General features: G+C 47.4%; 1 protein-coding gene across 5 annotated transcripts in view; it reads right to left on the bottom strand.

The window, feature by feature from the left end:
• LOC147025889 (paired box protein Pax-6-like) overlaps positions 1-20,000 on the bottom strand; it is an 88,050-nt gene that overhangs the window by 67,257 nt on the left and 793 nt on the right. For 4 of the 5 annotated variants that reach the window (XM_085883629.1, XM_085883631.1, XM_085883632.1 and 1 more), the window contains exons 2-3: positions 10,408-10,472; positions 10,019-10,075 (exon numbers count right to left, since the gene is read on the bottom strand). In XM_085883629.1, coding sequence (XP_085739755.1) covers positions 10,019-10,028 — 10 coding nt within the window. In that variant the 5' untranslated portion in view covers positions 10,029-10,075; positions 10,408-10,472. Of the gene's footprint in view, positions 1-10,018; positions 10,076-10,407; positions 10,473-16,697; positions 16,836-20,000 lie in introns of those variants that run through there. The other variant, XM_085883630.1, reaches the window with a different exon arrangement.

The following is a 20,000-nucleotide window of genomic DNA, read 5'->3' as shown; positions in this document are numbered from 1 at the left end:
CTCGGGAGGGTGGCCAGAGAAGTTATCGAGACAGACCAGCACTCTGCGTCCCTGCTGGCCGAGTCGTCCGTCCCACGCACGCAACATCTCGAAAAGCTCCGCCGTCATCCACGTCTTCGAGTTCGCCTTGTACTTGACCGGGATCTCTTTGTTCTTGAAGGCACGGGGTTTCTTGGAATTGCCAATCACCAGAAGAGGGAACTTCTCGCTACCGCTCATGTTTGCCCCAACCAGAAGAGTGATCTTTGCTTGCTTTTCTTTCCTCCAGTACACCGCTCTCCCCTGAAAGCCATGGTCTTGTTCGGAAGCAGCTGCCAGAAGAGTCCAGTCTCGTCCAGGTTGAAGACGTCGTCTGCGGAGAACTGCCCGAGTAAGGGCCGGAGAACCTGTTGTTGCCACTCAAGAAGGGATTGCGAATCCACCGCTCCAGCTTCGCCCTGCACTGTCTTGAACGTGATGCCGTGGCGCTTCTTGAAATTGCCCAACCAACCGTCGCTCGCCATGAAGTCTGGGATGTGCATCAGCTCGGCCAGTTTCATCGCCTTCTCCTTGATCAGATCGCCGCTGACAGGCACATTCTGTCCTCTTGATTGCTTCAGCCACATGAGCACTCCCTCATCAAGCTTCGGGTCGTGAGCCTGCGTCAACTTCATGCGCTTCGATGGAAATCCAGCTTTGATTGCAGCCTCGATTGCATCCTTCTTGCTGAGAATGCCCTTCACGGTGGTTCTCTTAACTTCGACGCCCCATTTCTTGCTAATCTCCCTGGCCAACTTGGACTGATTCAGCTCCTTCTTCGCGGCATCGATGATCTCCTTCTTCTCCTTCAGCGTAAAGTCGGTTCGCTTGCATTTCTGAGCTGATATTATGGGCTGAATTTGAAAAAAAAAAGATGTCACTGTTGTACGTGTGCCTGCGTGTCTGTGTGTGTGCTCGCGCTTTTTTGTGTCTCGTTGTGCGTGTTGTGATTGGCTTGTTGTGGCTGGCATCGGGGAGAAGAATCGCGTGTTTTGACACAGTCTGACTATGCGCGTACGTATTGAGTTATGTTGTGCGCAGCTGGACTGTAGTTCGTCGCTTCGCCTTTGGACGTGAGTGTGATAATCGAGCACTGCGCAATACAGACTTTTTCACGACTCGTGCCTTTTAACAGTCACACAGTAGTGGCATGGTAGCGAGAGTAGGGGGTGGCATAGTAAATTTATTTTGTATTGAATTTTGTCGGGACCGAGCAAAAGTGGTATAATAGCGAGAGTGGCATAGAAGCAAGGTGGCATAGTAACGAGCTTTGACTGTATATATGATATATATATATATATATATATATATATATATATATATATATATATATATATATATATATATATATATATATATATATATATATATATATATATATATATATATATATATATATATATATATATATATATATATATATATATATATATATATATATATATATATATATATATATATATATATATATATATATATATATATATATATGAATGAATGAATGAGCCTGGTGTTGGCGCAGTGGTTCGTGCAGTTGCTTGGGACCCAAAAGGTCCTGAGTTCAAGCCCCATTGGGTAACTGAATTAATATATATTTTTGAGACTGATGCGATATTTGCTTTGAGAATGTTGATGGAGAAGTATAGGGAAGGCCAGAAGGAGTTGCATTGTGTGTTTGTGGATTTTGAGAAAGCTTATGATAAGGTGCCAAGAGAGGAGTTGTGGCATTGTATGAGGAAGTCGGGAGTGGTGGAGAAGTATGTGAGGATTGTGCAGGATATCTATGATGAGAGTGTGACAGTGGTGTGGTGTGCGGTAGGAATGACGGATCTGTTTCAGGTAAAAGTGGGATTGCACCAAGGATCGACTCTGAGCCCTTTCCTGTTTGCAATGGTGATGGACAGGTTGATGGACGAGATCAGACTGGAGTCTCCATGGACTATGATGTTCGCAGATGATATCATGATCTGTTGGGAGAGTAGGGAGCAGGCTGAGGCGAGCTTTGAGAGGTGGAGGTACGCACTGGAGAGAAGGGGAATGATTGTCAGTCGGAGTAAGACGGAGTACATGTGCGTAAATGAGAGGGAGGGTGGTGGTATAGTGTGGTTGCAAGGAGTTGAGGTGGGGAAGGTGGATGGGTTGAAATACTTGGGATCAACTGTCCAAAGTAACGGAGAGTGTTGGAGAGAAATAAAAAAGAGAGTGCAGGCAGGATGGAGTGGGTGGAGAAGAGTTGCAGGAGTGATTTGTGACGGAAGGGTAGCTGCAAAAGTTAAGGGGAAAGTATACAAGACAGTCGTGAGACCAGCGATGTTGTATGGTGTGGAGGCGGTGGCGCTAACAAAAAGACAGGAAGCGGAGCTGGAGGTGGCAGAGTTAAAGATGCTGCGATTCTCGTTGGGAGTGATGAGGATGGACAGGATAAGGAATGAGTATATTAGAGGGACAGCGCAGGTAGGACGGTTTCAGAGACAAAGTGAGAGAGGCGAGATTGCGATGGTTTGGACATGTGCACAGGAGGGAAGCGGAGTGTATCGGGAGAAGGATGCTGAAGATGGAGCCGCCAGGCAGGAGGAGAAGAGGAAGGCCAAAGAAGAGGTTCATGGATGCGGTGAGGGCAGACATGCGGGTGGTTGGAGTGTCAATGGAAGATGTGGAGGATAGAGCGAAATGGAGACGGTTGATCCGCTGTGGCGACCCCTCACGGGAGCAGCCAAAAGAAGAAGATTAGTTAGATATATAGATAGATATATATATATATATATATATATATATATATATATATATATATATATTTAGATATATATATATATATATATATATATATATATATATATATATATATATATATATATATATATAGATATATATATATATCAGAATACACACACACGAATCATGATTGTACATGCACATTAATTCTGATCATACATGCATGATCTCTCTCACACACACACACACACACACACACACACACACACACACACACACACACACACACACACACACACGACTGTTGGACGAGACAAAAACAGCCACTGAACTTCGGGGAAGTGCCATCACTTCCCAGGGTGGTCTGGGTTCCAGCAATGTCACAACAATGATGCCATACTCAGCATGGCATTTCCTAAGGAGGCACTTCCTCCTCCTCATGGATGCCAATCCATCCATGGTGATTGTCCGTGCTCTTCACTTTTTAAATTCTGACCACAAATAATGAATCAGCACGAACCATTTTTAAAGTCTTTGGTTTGACTTGGATGGGGTTTGAACCACCGATCTCCCAGAGTTGAAGCAGACGCTCTAACCAATACACTACTCAATCTGGTTTAATTGTGTAGAAATTTGGAATTTGTTCAGGATGCCGATGATAACTCACCTTCTCTTTGTGAAGGATATAATGGGATTGTTAACATCCACCAACGAATGCTGGCAGAGAGGACACAGAATTTAACATCCATCCTATTATAAGTGGCCTTCCCACCCTAAATGTGATATAATTGTGATATATTGTCAGGAATCTCTCATGACCTTAACTCCGTATTGCGGATCAAATCAGGGTCAAGATTTGAACTCGCAACAATAGCGCATTAAAGAAAGTAATCGTCGGTGAATACATTATTTGTTATCCAAGATTAATTAAATGCTATGACAACAACAATTGCAACAACTGGTCAAATTAGAATGGAACTTGGTAGCGTGCATATCTCTGTCAGGCTAAAAACCGTTTACACATCCCACTGATAGACCGGATCTCCGTCCGGACTTTAACCAAAATCAGCTTGTTCTCATGTCACCTTCGCAAGTCATCCACCGAGTTTTGGCATAATCCATCCACAACGTTTTGAGTTATTAGGCCAAATATCGTTTTTGGCCCCATCTGTCAATGGTGAAGAATCACTTTAAAAATTCGAGGATCCAGGTCCGGATCTTCATCATAATCGAATCAATTCATCCTAGTAACATAACCAAACTGTTCACCACGTTTTGTCCGAATTCATCACGAACTTTTTGAGATATCCTGCTCAGAGGCAGACAAACAAAAAACACACAAACAAACTAGAATGGCACTTGCTGGAGTGCATACCTCCAACAGGCTGAACAGTTTGTTTTGTATCCCACTGATAGACTGGATCTGCATCTGTACCTTAACCAATATGTAATTGGCTTGTTCTTGTCACCGACCCATCTCATCCACCATGATTCATCCGAATCCGTTCATAACGTTTTGAGATATTTCGCTCTTTATCGTTATTGGCCTATCACTCACTGGTGAAGCATCACATTAAAAATTCTAGTCTCCAGATCCGAATCTTCACCAACAACAAACCAATTCGTCCTAGTCATACTCCCAAACTGTCCACCAAGTTTCGTCCGAATCCGTCCACAACTTTTTGAGATAGCCTGCTCACAGACAGACAGACAGACAGGGGTGTCATAACCTTTAGCGGCATAGGTAACAACCTCGACAACCCCAGGTGGCTTTGTGGATGTATCAAGTGAATTGTAAGCAAGCAACGTACTGAGAGAATAATTTGGTTTCATGATGTGGCAACGAAAAATGACATCAGAATTAACATGAAAAATGGTGTCAACGGGCAAGAAACCATGACACACAAGAAAACGTCATCTGACCCATCCCGTGTAATTCTCATCCCCGTCTCTGTGCAGAGTTTTTGCTTTAATCCGGCCTCCTCATTATTGGCAATGTTCATCAAAGGCATGTTGAACCAGACAATGGCGACGTCGAGGCACCAATGGTCGAACATTCCGACCGACTGACTGGATGAGTCGGTTCAGACTCAGACAGCTCGACTTGCTTTGAACAAACCTGTCATGTACACTTAAATTGCTCATTAAATACCTCGTACACATTTAGATCGCTCCTTTACACATCAGTCATACACGTTTACATTGCTCACTTACATTTGTGCATTGCTTGTATACATTAAATAATCTTCCATGCACCTTTATATTGCTCATCTGTGTTTGTTTATATTAAGCGCTCATTTAGGTTTTTACATCATTTCTTTGCATTTCTTATACATCACTCATATATGTTTACATCGCTCATATACAAACACATGTACAACATACACATGGACACACAAGAGAAAGTAACAATTAAATCCTCCATAGACAGCAAACAGAATGAATCAAATCCTCCATAGACAGCAAACAGAATGAATCAAATCCTCCATAGACAGCTAACAGAATGAATCAAATCCTCCAAAGGCAGCTAACAGAATGAATCAAATCCTCCATAGACAGCTAACAGAATGAATCAAATCCTCCATAGACAGCTAACAGAATGAATCAAATACTCTAAAAACAGATAACAAAATGAATCAAATCCTCCAAAGACAGCAAACAGAATGAATCAAATCCTCAAAAGACAAATAACAGAATGAATCAAATCCTCAAAAGACAAATAACAGAATGAATCAAATCCTCGAAAGACAGACAAGAGAATTAATCAAATCCTCCATAGACAGCGAACAGAATGAATCAAATACTCTAAAGACAGATAACAAAATGAATCAAATCCTCGAAAGACAGCTAACAGAATGAATCAAATCCTCCAAAGACAGAAAACAAAATGAATCAAATCCTCCATAGACAGCGAACAGAATGAATCAAATCCTCCAGAGACAGCTAAGAGAATGAATCAAATACTCTAAAGACAGATAACAGAATGAATCAAATCCTCTTAAGACAGATAAGAAAATGAATCAAATCCTCCATAGACAGCTAACAGAATGAATCAAATCCTCCATAGACAGCTAACAGAATGAATCAAATACTCTAAAAACAGATAACAAAATGAATCAAATCCTCCAAAGACAGCAAACAGAATGAATCAAATCCTCAAAAGACAAATAACAGAATGAATCAAATCCTCAAAAGACAAATAACAGAATGAATCAAATCCTCGAAAGACAGACAAGAGAATTAATCAAATCCTCCATAGACAGCGAACAGAATGAATCAAATACTCTAAAGACAGATAACAAAATGAATCAAATCCTCGAAAGACAGCTAACAGAATGAATCAAATCCTCCAAAGACAGAAAACAAAATGAATCAAATCCTCCATAGACAGCGAACAGAATGAATCAAATCCTCCAGAGACAGCTAAGAGAATGAATCAAATACTCTAAAGACAGATAACAGAATGAATCAAATCCTCTTAAGACAGATAAGAAAATGAATCAAATCCTCCATAGACAGCTAACAGAATGAATCAAATCCTCCAGAGACAGCTAACAGAATGAATCAAATCCTCCATAGACAGCTAACAGAATGAATCAAATACTCGAAAGACAGATCACAGAATGAATCAAATCCTCCATTGACAGCTAACAGAATGAATCAAATACTCTCAAGACAGATAACAGAATGAATCAAATCCTCCAGAGACAGATAACAAAATGAATCAAATCCTCCAGAGACAGATAATAGAATGAATCAAATCCTCCAGAGACAGCCAACAGAATGAATCAAATCCTCCATAGACAGCAAACAGAATGAATCAAATCCTCTAAAGACGGCTAACAGAATGAATCAAATCCTCCATTGACAGCGAGCAGAATGAATCAAATCCTCCAAAGACAGAAAACAAAATGAATCAAATCCTCCATAGACAGCTAACAGAATTAATCATCCTCCATAGACAGCAAACAGAATGAATGAAATCCTCCATAGACAGCTAACAGAATGAATCAAATACTCAAGACAGATAACAGAATGAATCAAATCCTCCATGGACAGCTAACAGAATGAATCAAATCCTCTAAAGACAGTTAACAGAATGAATCAAATCCTCCATGGACAGCTAACAGAATGAATCAAATCCTCTAAAGACAGATAACAGAATGAATCAAATCCTCCAAAGACAGCTTACAGAATGAATCAAATCTTCCATAGACAGCTAACAGAATGAATAAAATCCTCCATGGACAGCCAACAGAATGAATCAAATACTCTAAAGACAGATAACAGAATGAATCAAATACTCTAAAGACAGATAACAGAATGAATCAAATCCTCTAAAGACAGTTAACAGAATGAATCAAATCCTCCATGGACAGCTAACAGAATGAATCAAATCCTCTAAAGACAGATAACAGAATGAATCAAATCCTCCAAAGACAGCTTACAGAATGAATCAAATCTTCCATAGACAGCTAACAGAATGAATAAAATCCTCCATGGACAGCCAACAGAATGAATCAAATACTCTAAAGACAGATAACAGAATGAATCAAATACTCTAAAGACAGATAACAGAATGAATCAAATCCTCCAAACACAGCTAATAGAATGAATCAAATCCTCCATAGACAGCTAACAGAATGAATCAAATCCTTCATAAGACAGTTAACAGAATGAATCAAATCTTCCATCGACAGCTAACAGAATGAATCAAATCCTTCAGAAGACAGTTAACAGAATTAATCAAATCCTCCAAAGACAGCAAACAGAATGAATCAAAGCCTCCATCGACAGCTAACAGAATGAATCAAATCCTTCATAAGACAGTTAACAGAATGAATCAAATCCTCTAAAGATAGATAACAGCATTAATCAAATCCTCCATAGGAAGCAGAAGAGAATGAATGAAATCCTCTGCAGAAAGAAGAAGAGATTGAATCATTTTCCGAGGACTGCTTAAAGAAAAAAATCAAATCTTCCAGAAATGAAATAATGAATCAAATTCTCCGTATCAATTCGAAGAGAATGAATGAAATTTTCCATCAATATTTAAAGGAATTAATGAAATCCTTCATCGACAGAAGACATTGAATCAAATCTTCCATAAAAAGCAGGGAATTAATCAAATCCTCCATAAACGGCGAAGAGAATGAATCAAATCCTCCAAATACAAGTTGTCTCAAAGCATCAAAGTGCGATTGATGTTACAACCAAGCGAGTTTGATGGACACAGGACGCTGTACACACTCTGCTGTGTCTGCAAATGTACAACTTCCAAACATTTATGAATATTCACTGCCTCAGGTGTATAGAGCTTCACCACACTTTCGCCATCACCAGGTGTACTGAAAACAATCGATTTTGTTTTTCGAACACTGACCTTCGGCTCATGGAGGAGCTTGCACACACATTGCATGACAAGGACATTAGGGTAGCCACTGGCCAGTCAACACAGTGGAATAATATAGGATTTGAACTTGGGACTCCGAGATCACGAGTTGAGTGCACACTTCTGGGGATGTCGAACTGGACAACACCTGTTTGGGGTGCAGTACCTATCTGAGCACACACCTCGTGACGCTTCTGTGCTAGGAGTGATGTAATCGTATACGAGTGAGATAAAGACAGCCCGAACATCACAGTTTGTGTTTTAAAGAAGAAAAAAAACATTGAAAGTCGTGAAATGAAAACGACATTGGGTGGGATCCGCAGGTGACAGGTGTATATGTCATCGACTTGTACTCGAATAGGGTGCCTGTATATCTCTCTGAACAACCCCCCCCCCCCCAAAAAAAACACGCTCCACCACGTCATTTGTGACGTATCAATGGGATGCAAACACAATGACAACTGGAAAACAGAACGGATTCCTTCCAGGGCAGAAATGCTCCGTCGACGTGCAATCAGCCACCCGCCTGTCACGTACTCAAAAACGAATATTCTTCTTGACGAAATATACATATTACATACTCCACTCATGTTAAACACAACTCTCTTATGCTATGTACATGCTTAAAACTCCCCAATACATTTCCCTGCTGTGACACTTTAAAACGTCACAAAGGATTATTTTTTTTCGATCTCAAGTATTACCTGAGAGACACGTGACGTGACGGGCACCTTTATCTGTTTGGCGCCTTCCCAAAGGGATAGGTACGCTGCACCGGCTCCTGTTCCCACTGTCATGTCCTGTGAGAATCCTGTTAGATCCTTGTCGTTGTACTTACCTTGTTACCCGTGTTATTAAGTCAATGACGTGAACACAGCCCCCCTCTTTATTAATGTTACCTTGTGACGTAGAACATCACGTGATCCGTTGCAATTTGTGAACACCTATTGAATCGAGGGGTAATGCGCGGCGATGAGGCACATTCTGTAAACTTTTGTCTGGTGGCTGTGGTTGTGGCCCTGGGTGGTCGATTTAATTATTTCACGTATTTATTTTTTATTTAAATTTTATGTTTTTTGCCTGTACACACACACACACACACACACACACACACACACACACACACACACACACACACACACACACACACACACACACTGAAACAAGTGAAAAATTAAAGTTGGGGTGAATGAAAGTTAGAAAATTTACATCAATTCGAACCTGCAAAGAGCGTTCAGCTTACCGAGCATGACGTCACCAGACCCCATGACGTCCGTTTGGGAAACTTTAGGCGATCGAGCAAACACGCGTCAGTTCGTTCGCTCTCCCGAATAGCGAGTCTAATATTCCTGATTAAATTGTTGTTTTCAGCACTTTCCAGACCATTTATCTCTGAAGTACAATTCCCACATACAGTACATACAGTATTCACATGTAAAGAGTGAACTTATACACATGATTTGTCCTGAATGAGCACGTGAGGGCACGCACGCACGTGTGAAGTGTAGAGCATATAAAGAATGAGTGAGCACGGGATACTGGTGTGCAAGTGCATTGTGAGCTGGTGTGCACGTGGGTTGAGCTGGTGTGCATGTGTGCTGTGAGCTGGTGTGCACATGCATTGTGAGCTGGTGTGCACATGCATTGTGAGCTGGTGTGCACGTGTGCTGAGCTGGTGTGCACGTGTGCTGTGAGCTGGTGTGCACGTGCGTTGTAAGCTGGTGTGCACGTGCATTGTGAGCTGGTGTACATACACGTGCGTTGTGAGCTGGTGAGCATGTGTGCTGTGAGCTGGTGTGCACGTGTGTTGTAAGCTGGTGTACACGTGGGTTGAGCTGGTGTACGTACACGTGCGTTGTGAGTACGTGCAGTGTGAACGAGAGGAGCATCACTTACTGTTGTGCATGGCGTGAGACGGCGAGCGGTGGAATTCCTCGCCTCGTTACGGAGCGTCTGATTAACGACAAAGACAACACGTGATTGGTGCGTTCCATTGAGGTAACACATCACGACGTCCGTACCACGAGCTCGTGTCACTCACACACGGGTGTTAGTACAACAAACATTCACGTGTAACGGCTCTTGGTCAACGCGATTTCACTGTTCACCGTAACGAGCATGATGTCCGCTTTGGGAAACTCGTTTAGACAAACCGTTCGAGCAATCGCGGTCGGGGGTAGAGGGGCCATGGGGGGGGGGAGGGCACGAGCACGTGGTGGACCTTCATTGTGATGATTGTTTGTTGTTTTTTTTTAACACCGCGTGGTCTCTCGAGCGCGACTTGCCTGGTGCCCCGCCGTGTGGTCGTGCCCCGCGCATGGACCAGCAGTGTCTCGGACTCCTCTTCACCCTGCGGACGGAGCAAGGAGGAAAAGCGAGAGAAGGAAGGAGTTCATGGAGAAGTGTCCGAAACTCCCTCTGAAAAGTTGTAGTTTGTGTAGTTGTGTGAGGAACGAAGTGAGGTCGGTGAGGATCCTTGTACAAGAGGTGGTGTGTGTTTGTGTGAGGTGTGGTGTGGTGAGAAAGGGTGAGCGAGAGCGGTGTGTGAGGTGAACAAAGTGAGTGAGCGTGGTGTGTGAGGTGAACAAAGAGAGTGAGCGCGGTGTGTGAGGTGAACAAAGTGGGTGAGCGCGGTGTGTGAGGTGAACAAAGTGAGTGAGCGTGGTGTGTGAGGTGAACAAAGTGAGTGAGCGCGGTGTGTGAGGTGAACAAAGTGGGTGAGCGCGGTGTGTGAGGTGAACAAAGTGGGTGAGCGCGGTGTGTGAGGTGAACAAAGTGGGTGAGCGCGGTGTGTGAGGTGAACAATGTGAGTGAGCGCGGTGTGTGAGGTGAACAATGTGAGTGAGCGTGGTGTGTGAGGTGAACAAAGTGAGTGAGCGCGGTGTGTGAGGTGAACAAAGTGGGTGAGCGTGGTGTGTGAGGTAAACAAAGTGAGTGAGCGCGGTGTGTGAGGTGAACAAAGTGAGTGAGCATGGTGTGCGAGGTGAACAAAGTGGGTGAGCGTGGTGTGCGAGGTGAACAAAGTGAGTGAGCGTGGTGTGAGGTGAACAAAGTGGGTGAGCGTGGTGTGTGAGGTGAACAAAGTGGGTGAGCGTGGTGTGTGAGGTGAACAAAGTGAGTGAGCGCGGTGTGTGAGGTGAACAAAGTGAGTGAGCGCGGTGTGTGAGGTGAACAAAGTGGGTGAGCGTGGTGTGTGAGGTGAACAAAGTGAGTGAGCGCGGTGTGAGGTGAACAAAGTGGGTGAGCGTGGTGTGTGAGGTGAAAAGTGAGTGAGCGCGGTGTGCGAGGTGAACAAAGTGAGTGAGCGCGGTGTGTGAGGTGAACAAAGTGAGTGAGCGCGGTGTGCGAGGTGAACAAAGTGGGTGAGCGCGGTGTGTGAGGTGAACAAAGTGAGTGAGCGCGGTGTGAGGTGAACAAAGTGGGTGAGCGTGGTGTGTGAGGTGAACAAAGTGAGTGAGCGCGGTGTGTGAGGTGAACAAAGTGAGTGAGCGCGGTGTGCGAGGTGAACAAAGTGGGTGAGCGCGGTGTGTGAGGTGAACAAAGTGGGTGAGCGCGGTGTGCGAGGTGAACAAAGTGAGTGAGCGCGGTGTGTGAGGTGAACAAAGTGAGTGAGCGCGGTGTGTGAGGTGAACAAAGTGAGTGAGCGCGGTGTGTGAGGTGAACAAAGTGAGTGAGCGCGGTGTGCTCGGTGAACAAAGTGAGTGAGCGCGGTGTGCGAGGTGAACAAAGTGAGTGAGCGCGGTGTGTGAGGTGAACAAAGTGAGTGAGCGTGGTGTGCGAGGTGAACAAAGTGAGTGAGCGCGGTGTGCTAGGTGAACAAAGTGAGTGAGCGCGGTGTGCTCGGTGAACAAAGTGAGTGAGCGCGGTGTGCGAGACTCCCGTGCACAATGCCGAGCGAACGAACCCCTGCCCCGCACGATGTAATAGGGGTGAAAAGAGAAGCGCGCCAGCCGCGCCAATTAGAGCACGTTGGGGACCCTTGGAGCGCGGCGGGGTTTTGCCTTTTTGTTCTTCACACGGAGTTCGAGGGTCGAGACGGGGCGAGTGCGGTCTCTTTGGACGAGCGAGTAAATCCAGGTCTTTCCATCTCACTCGATCACGATCACGATCTCACCACTTCAGCGCTCGCTCCGCGCAACCATTAAACAGCACAAGCATCACAAGTGACCGACGGTCCTTGTTCTTGTTTAAAAAGGTTTGTGCGGTGTATAAGCTGCAAAGAGCAATGTTCTTTTTGAAGTGATTTAATTCCCCAACCCCTCAGTTCAAGCTTGGTTCCCCGTCGAAGAGGCTCCGTGCTGGGTGTCTGAGAAATACCATTTGGATATATACGAGAAGAGAACGTTTGGCCTTTCACGCCCGTGTTGTATCCATGCTACCGCTCGTCTTCGGCACACAAGAAGCACCTGCACGTCCATCAAACGGAAGGAAAGGTAAACCGCGCGAACCCCAAAATGAACCCCTGACTCACCCGTCTGTACTCGAACCATCCACCTTGCATCATTTACACCGATGAGGGATTACATTGAAACGGAACAGTGACTGCGCATGGACACCTTGACGAAAAAAACAAAAACAAAACTTTTTCCCACAATTCGGGGGAAACCGTTGGACAAGAAATTTCAAACATTCTCAATGAGCCTTCACCTTGATTTAATTAGTTATTTCAGGGAAGCCACACACTTATCGATCAACTGCCGTCCAACATTTCATTTTATTTTACAAACTCATGGTCTTTACAATACTTGGGGATCCGTTGGGTCCATTGGGCCAAATTTTCATTGATCTCAGCATTCTAAAGGATCAAAAGGTACATTCCAATAGTACGTAATTAATACACAAAAAGAATGATTCACACACACACACACACACACACACACACACACACACACACACACACACACACACACACACACACACACACACACACACACACACACACACACACACATCAATTTATGGTAGATATTTTCTCAACCGAATGTTAACCGCAGTGAGGAAGGTGAACGGACGTTTCGGCCACGAGCCCTTCATCACAACCAGACATCGAGGAATCCCTCTTCTGATCCTCGATGTTATTTTAAAGTTGAAGAAGGGCTCATGGCCGAAACGTCCCTTCACCTTTGAGAACACCTCCCTCGAGTCCTTCCAAACACTCATGGTCTTGCATTGTCCTTCCGATCACCGCCCTTCGTGGGACACTCGTGTCGCAGGTACACGACCTTTCCTTGCCGTCACTCACTCCAACGCGCACACCTGCTCTCGTTACAGTACCGATGATGAACACTCGCTCGCTCACCTCGTTACCTGGCTCCACACCTGAAACCCTCTTCATCACTCTCGGTTCAAGTTCCCGACACTTCGTTCGGGCCCACGACGTGACGTCACGAGGTGTTTGTGCGAACGGACGCCATTGACACGTGTTCGGTTGTCGACTTTGTTTTCCTATTTTTTAAGTGAACGTGATGTGTCTGTGGACGTCCCGTCTGCGGAAGGTTAAACGGGCGTCCTGTCTGCGGCATGAGTCGGTGGACGTTCAATGTCCCATCGTGTCCTTCACGAAGAGTCGGCGAGTTATCGCCGGCATCCTGGAACAAATGACAAATTCTTGCCAGAACGACTGAGTTGAGCGTCAGATCTGGCCGACCGGTTCGTGAAATACCTGGGTAAAAAACCTCCCCCAACTAACCCCATAAAAACGGGGGAATAAGGGTTGCCTTGAAGTAATACGACGACGACGACGACGACGAGTCTTAACTCGTCGGTTTCACAACTTTCGTGTTCGAAGTCCTTAAAAGAGTGTGAACCAATACGAGGTGTTACAATAAGGTGATTATCATTAACATTAATATAATAACATCAATATTATTAATAATCACAGAACACGTTGGAAATATATGGAAGGAGAAAGTTTTTAAAACTTTCAAACCTTGAGTATCGAATTGAACATTTAGCATATATCGGCATCAGACACACACACACACACACACACACACACACACACACACACACACACACACACACACACACACACACACCCACACACACACACACACACACACACACACACACACACACACACACACACACACACACACGCACACACCACACACGCACGACACACACACACACACCACGCACCACAAACACACCACCACAACTACATACACAAACGCACACCACAACCATATGCACACAGCAAACACACACCACAATCACATACACACCAACCACACACGCGCCACACACCTCAAATGCGCACACCAGGACATGAGATGGGGTCCCGGCGATACAATGGACCCGCTTCGAGCCGCTTCAGATTGTTCCCTGGAAGCGAGGGGGGGTTCAGGCTGGATGCTGGAGTGTTCCCAGTGCGGGGGGGTTCAGGCTGGATGCTGGAGTGTTCCCCGTGCGGGGGGGATCAGGCTGGATGCTGGAGTGTTCCCAGTGCAGGGGGGTTCAGGCTGGATGCTGGAGTGTTCCCCGTGCGGGGGGGTCAGGCTGGATGCTGGAGTGTTCCCAGTGCGGGGGGGATCAGGCTGGATGCTGGAGTGTTCCCAGTGCGGGGGGTTCAGGCTGGATGCTGGAGTGTTCCCCGTGCGGGGGGATCAGGCTGGATGCTGGAGTGTTCCCAGTGCGGGGGGTTCAGGCTGGATGCTGGAGTGTTCCCAGTGCGGGGGGGGTTCAGGCTGGATGCTGGAGTGTTCCCCGTGCGGGGGGGGATCAGGCTGGATGCTGGAGTGTTCCCAGTGCGGACGACGGGGGGGGGGGGGATTTTGCTGAAGTGTTCCGGGGGGTCGTGCTGGAGTTGTGCGGGTGTTGCGGGAGAAGACTCCGTGCGGTGCAAGCGATGATGTGTGTTCAATCATGGCAGCCGTGGCGAATCGCTGCTACCAGCTCATTGTCCGTGTGAGTCACGGAGCGAGGCTCGCGTCGGTGGAACGAGAAATATGAACGAAAACGTTCACACATGATCATGAGAACCTTCCGAAGGGAACGTGGGGTCTCGCATGGGGGTGTGGGGGGATTACGGGGATTTTGAAAACGTGTAATAAGATCGAATGTTAATCCGGTTTATAAACCGTTACATACACGAATAACCAGTTTACCTCGGTGGTCGGCCGTTACCTGCACCATCAGCTATCACCGATACGAGCGATTAACCTGCGTCGCCTGTCATTACCTTCAAGATCGCGACTCGCGATACTTGCGCGCGAAGCAACATTTACCTGCGCGAACAGCAGAGCCGGGTGACATAAGGCTGCGACGCGGCCCCCTCCGCGTTGCTCCACTCAACAGGACTTATAGGATCGGGGTGAGGGTGATCGCATGCGATTGATACAGGTAGTCGAGTTACGATGGAAACTTGAACTGAACCGTCCACGACGCAAGAACCTGATGGAGCGGAGGAATCGAACAACATCTCTTGAGTTCGTCGTGGCGCTCTCTCCTCCAATCACTCACTCCGTGGTGCCCATCGCGCCTTGTTTGAGACTATCATATCGTGTACTCGATGTGTGAAATGCACCTCCATAATCCCCCCCCCCCCGCACGTCTCCGAACATTCATATCTTATTTCAACACCAACGACGAGAGATACCTGCCAGGTGATTGTCGGGATTCCCTTTCGACGTTCACACCGATTTTTCGTTATTTTCTCTCGTCGCGCCTGTCCGCCAACGTTCACCGACTCACCTGATGGTCCCTCGGGCGAATCCCCTCAAACTCTCCGTCTGTCTCTGTCTCTCTGTCTCTGTCTCTGTCTCTGTCTCTGTCTTTCTCTCTCTCTCTCTCTCTCTCTCGACGGGTGTTTACAGTTTCCCGATTTGAGGTTCTCATAAACGGTCGTGCGACGAAGCACCGTCTCAGCCGTGACGAATTGCCGTCGCTCGGGTCTCGTCCACCTGCATCTGCACGAGTAGAACGTCCGGACGACGGTGCGACGCGCGATGTCCGTGCGCATCGCCGTCGTGAAGCTCGGACAGAGTGCGCGCCGTGCACCCTTTACGTAAAAACGGTGTTCGCGCAACAAACCGGATGTTCGAAACACTTAATTGAGCCAAGTGGGAGCGAAGGTAATTAGTCGGGTAATTTAAATTAAATAGAACACTTTCTGTTTTGCTTTTTTTTTTTTTCAACATGTTGCACATATGGACGTTGGTTGTACCAGGAAAGGCGGTTAATGTTAAAGGGTATAGAACAAGAAGCGGTGGCGAGGTTGCGACGAGCAAAGCGGTGGCGAGGTTGCGACGAGCAAAGCGGTGGCGAGGTTGCGACGAGCGAAGCGGTGGCGAGGTTGCGACGAGCGAAGCGGTTGCGACGAGCGAAGCGGTGGCGAGGTTGCGACGAGCGAAGCGGTTGCGACGAGCGAAGCAGTGGCGAGGTTGCGACGAGCGAAGCGGTGGCGAGCGTCCTATTTGTACGATTACGCGATGAGCGCACACATGAACACCCCTCTAAAGACGTCCCCAGGGTTCGCGTGTTATGGTGCGATCGGGTTTCCAAGCACGACGTGCTTTCTCGCCCGTCCTCGGCCGAGACGGAGACAGCGCCGGGTGAAACAAAACTGCCTCACCGTGAAATAAAGCCATGTAGCGACGCACACTTGACTTCACTTGACATCTCAAAAGCGCTCCCGGAGACAAAGCGTTGAAGGAGGGGGTTAAAAAGACAGAGGCGCAGAGAAAGCGCCTCTCATCAATAATCACCCCCAGCGCGGCTCTGAATGCGCGATCTGGGGACAATCGCGGGTGACACAGGGCTCCGGGGGGAGGCGCTCTTCAAGGTCCCTCCTCGCGACATTAACATTCCGTCACACGGGCGCGCACGCATGCACACTGTCCGAGACAATGTGCATGCACTGTGCACGTACCATGCACTGTGTACGTACACACACTGTCCGAGACAATGTGCATGCACTGTGCACGTACCATGCACTGTGTACGTACACACACTGTCCGAGACAATGTGCATGCACTGTGCACGTACCATGCACTGTGTACGTACACACACTGTCCGAGACAATGTGCATGCACTGTGCACGTACACACTGTCCGAGACAATGTGCATGCACTGTGCACGTACACACACTGTCCAAGACAATGTGCATGCACTGTGCACGTACGCACACTATCCGAGACAATGTGCATGCACTGTGCACGTACACACACTATCCGAGACAATGTGCATGCAATGTGCACGTACGCACACTGTCCAAGACAATGTGCACGTACGCACACTGTCCAAGACAATGTGCATGTATGTACACTGTCCGAGACAATGTGCATGCACTAGGCATGTACACACCCTGTCTATGAGAGCTCGCACTAGGCATGTACACACCCTGTCCATGAGAACTCGCACTAGGCATGTACACACCCTGTCAATGACTACTCGCACTCGGCATGTACACACCCTGTCTATGAGAGCTCGCACTAGGCATGTACACACCCTGTCTATGAGAGCTCGCACTAGGCATGTACACACCCTGTCAATGACTACTCGCACTCGGCATGTACACACCCTGTCTATGAGAGCTCGCACTAGGCATGTACACACCCTGTCTATGAGAGCTCGCACTCGGCATGTACACACCCTGTCCATGAGAGCTCACACTAGGCATGTACACACCCTGTCCATGAGAGCTCACACTAGGCATGTACACACCCTGTCCATGAGAGCTCATACTAGGCATGTACACACCCTGTCTATGAGAGCTCACACTAGGCATGTACACACCCTGTCTATGAGAGCTCACACTAGGCATGTACACACCCTGTCTATGAGAGCTCACACTAGGCATGTACACACCCTGTCCATGAGAGCTCATACTCGGCATGTACACACCCTGTCTATGAGAGCTCACACTAGGCATGTACACACCCTGTCCATGAGAGCTCATACTCGGCATGTACACACCCTGTCTATGAGAGCTCACACTAGGCATGTACACACCCTGTCCATGAGAGCTCACACTAGGCATGTACACACCCTGTCCATGAGAGCTCATACTAGGCATGTACACACCCTGTCCATGAGAGCTCATACTAGGCATGTACACACCCTGTCTATGAGAGCTCACACTAGGCATGTACACACCCTGTCCATGAGAACTCGCACTAGGCATGTACACACCCTGTCCATGAGAGCTCGCACTAGGCATGTACACACCCTGTCCATGAGAGCTCACACTAGGCATGTACACACCCTGTCCATGAGAGCTCATACTAGGCATGTACACACCCTGTCCATGAGAGCTCACACTAGGCATGTACACACCCTGTCTATGAGAGCTCACACTAGGCATGTACACACCCTGTCTATGAGAGCTCACACTAGGCATGTACACACCCTGTCCATGAGAACTCGCACTCGGCATGTACACACCCTGTCCATGAGAACCCACACTGAGTGCATCGACATGTTCACACGCCGTCTCTGCGTCCGCAGGTGAATGCACACTGTCCGTGCACACAGGCCGACATGATGCGGATTAAAGGTCAATGAGTGGTGATCAGTAAGTACGTGGCTCGACATGAAAAGACAACCAAAGGGAAGGAGCGACACATCGACACATCGACACATCGACACATCGACGCGTGTCCCACGTCGTCCTCCTCCATCACATCCAAACCGTTTCCTCGTTCACAAGTCGTTTGAGAACGATTTTTAACTTTTCAACTCGACGATCTTCTTTTATGATCCGTTCATTTAAATTCTCCTGCAAAGGCACGGAATTACTGATCATGGCTCGTGCTCACAGTACGTACCTCCTCCCCCCTGTGTGCGTTCCATATTTATCGTGCGTACACTTCGTACAGGCGTGCTACATCGACAAACCGCTGTGTGCGCGCATCGTGCTGCCGCTCTCTTTGTCTGTGTGTCGCCCTCGAGCTGTCTGTGTTCGTGCGTGTCACTCTCTCTCTTTTTCCCTTTCTCCGTTACGTACGTACGTACGTTCCACGAAACGTCGTCTCATGCTTCCATCGCACTCAAACTTCGACAGTGCGGTGAATATCCTGCGGAGGATGTCCGTCGGAGCGTGGCCATCGGGCTTCACTGTCCCGACGGCAACTCCGCACAAAAGCGTCCATGTGGTGGGGGTTGTGTGGGGGGGGGTTGGGAGAGGGATGGGGGGGTGAAGAGGTAGGGGGTGCGCGGCATGACTGGCGGGTTCGCCTGGAAACGGCGCTGATGCGGCGGTAACTGTGACCCACCCCCACGTCACTCCCCCTCTCACGTCCCCCCCCCAAAAAAAATCCTTCATTGCCATTCCTTGTATTCATTCTTCAGTGGGAACAAATAAGTAAAGTAAATAAATTTATAAACCGGTCGATGGTGAAAAGGACGCACGAGCGACGTCGTTTACAGCTCGTTCGAGGAAATCATTTCAACGGCCGTGGACGAAGAAATCGTGCGGGAAAGTTCGGACGGTCCAATCAAAGGGGTTGTAAGTGCGGTTACAAGACCCCGTGGGGGGGGGGGCATCCTGGTTCGCGTTAAACGGGGTGGGGAGTTCGTGTTAAACGGGATCGGGCGTTCGCGGTTGGAGCGTTCACACTAAAGCGCGGGCTCGATTCGTACCGCGTTTGCTTTTTTGGGACCGCACGGACAAGCACGGGGTTTGGTTACTGCGAAGTACGTGGCGGAACCGTCGGATACGGCGTCACATACGGTATCCCGCTGGGTTATTGCTTTGACCCAAATGAGGGTCCGCCGGGGGGGGGGTAACGGCGACGAGCGTGAGTCCCACGGTACCTTACCTTCACAAAACACACCAGGTGAATTCCCAGGACGCACTGCGATCGTCCTCCCCGCGAAACACCGATCCAACAGTTTGCAGCTCGGGTCTTCATTCGAAGGCACACCGGCTCAAAGG

This window comes from Eptatretus burgeri, chromosome 5 (genome assembly GCF_056783735.1).
Source record: "Eptatretus burgeri isolate ZD-2024b chromosome 5, Ebu_testis_v1, whole genome shotgun sequence".
NCBI lineage: Eukaryota > Metazoa > Chordata > Myxini > Myxiniformes > Myxinidae > Eptatretus > Eptatretus burgeri.
This window is presented reverse-complemented; position numbering and strand designations above follow the sequence as displayed.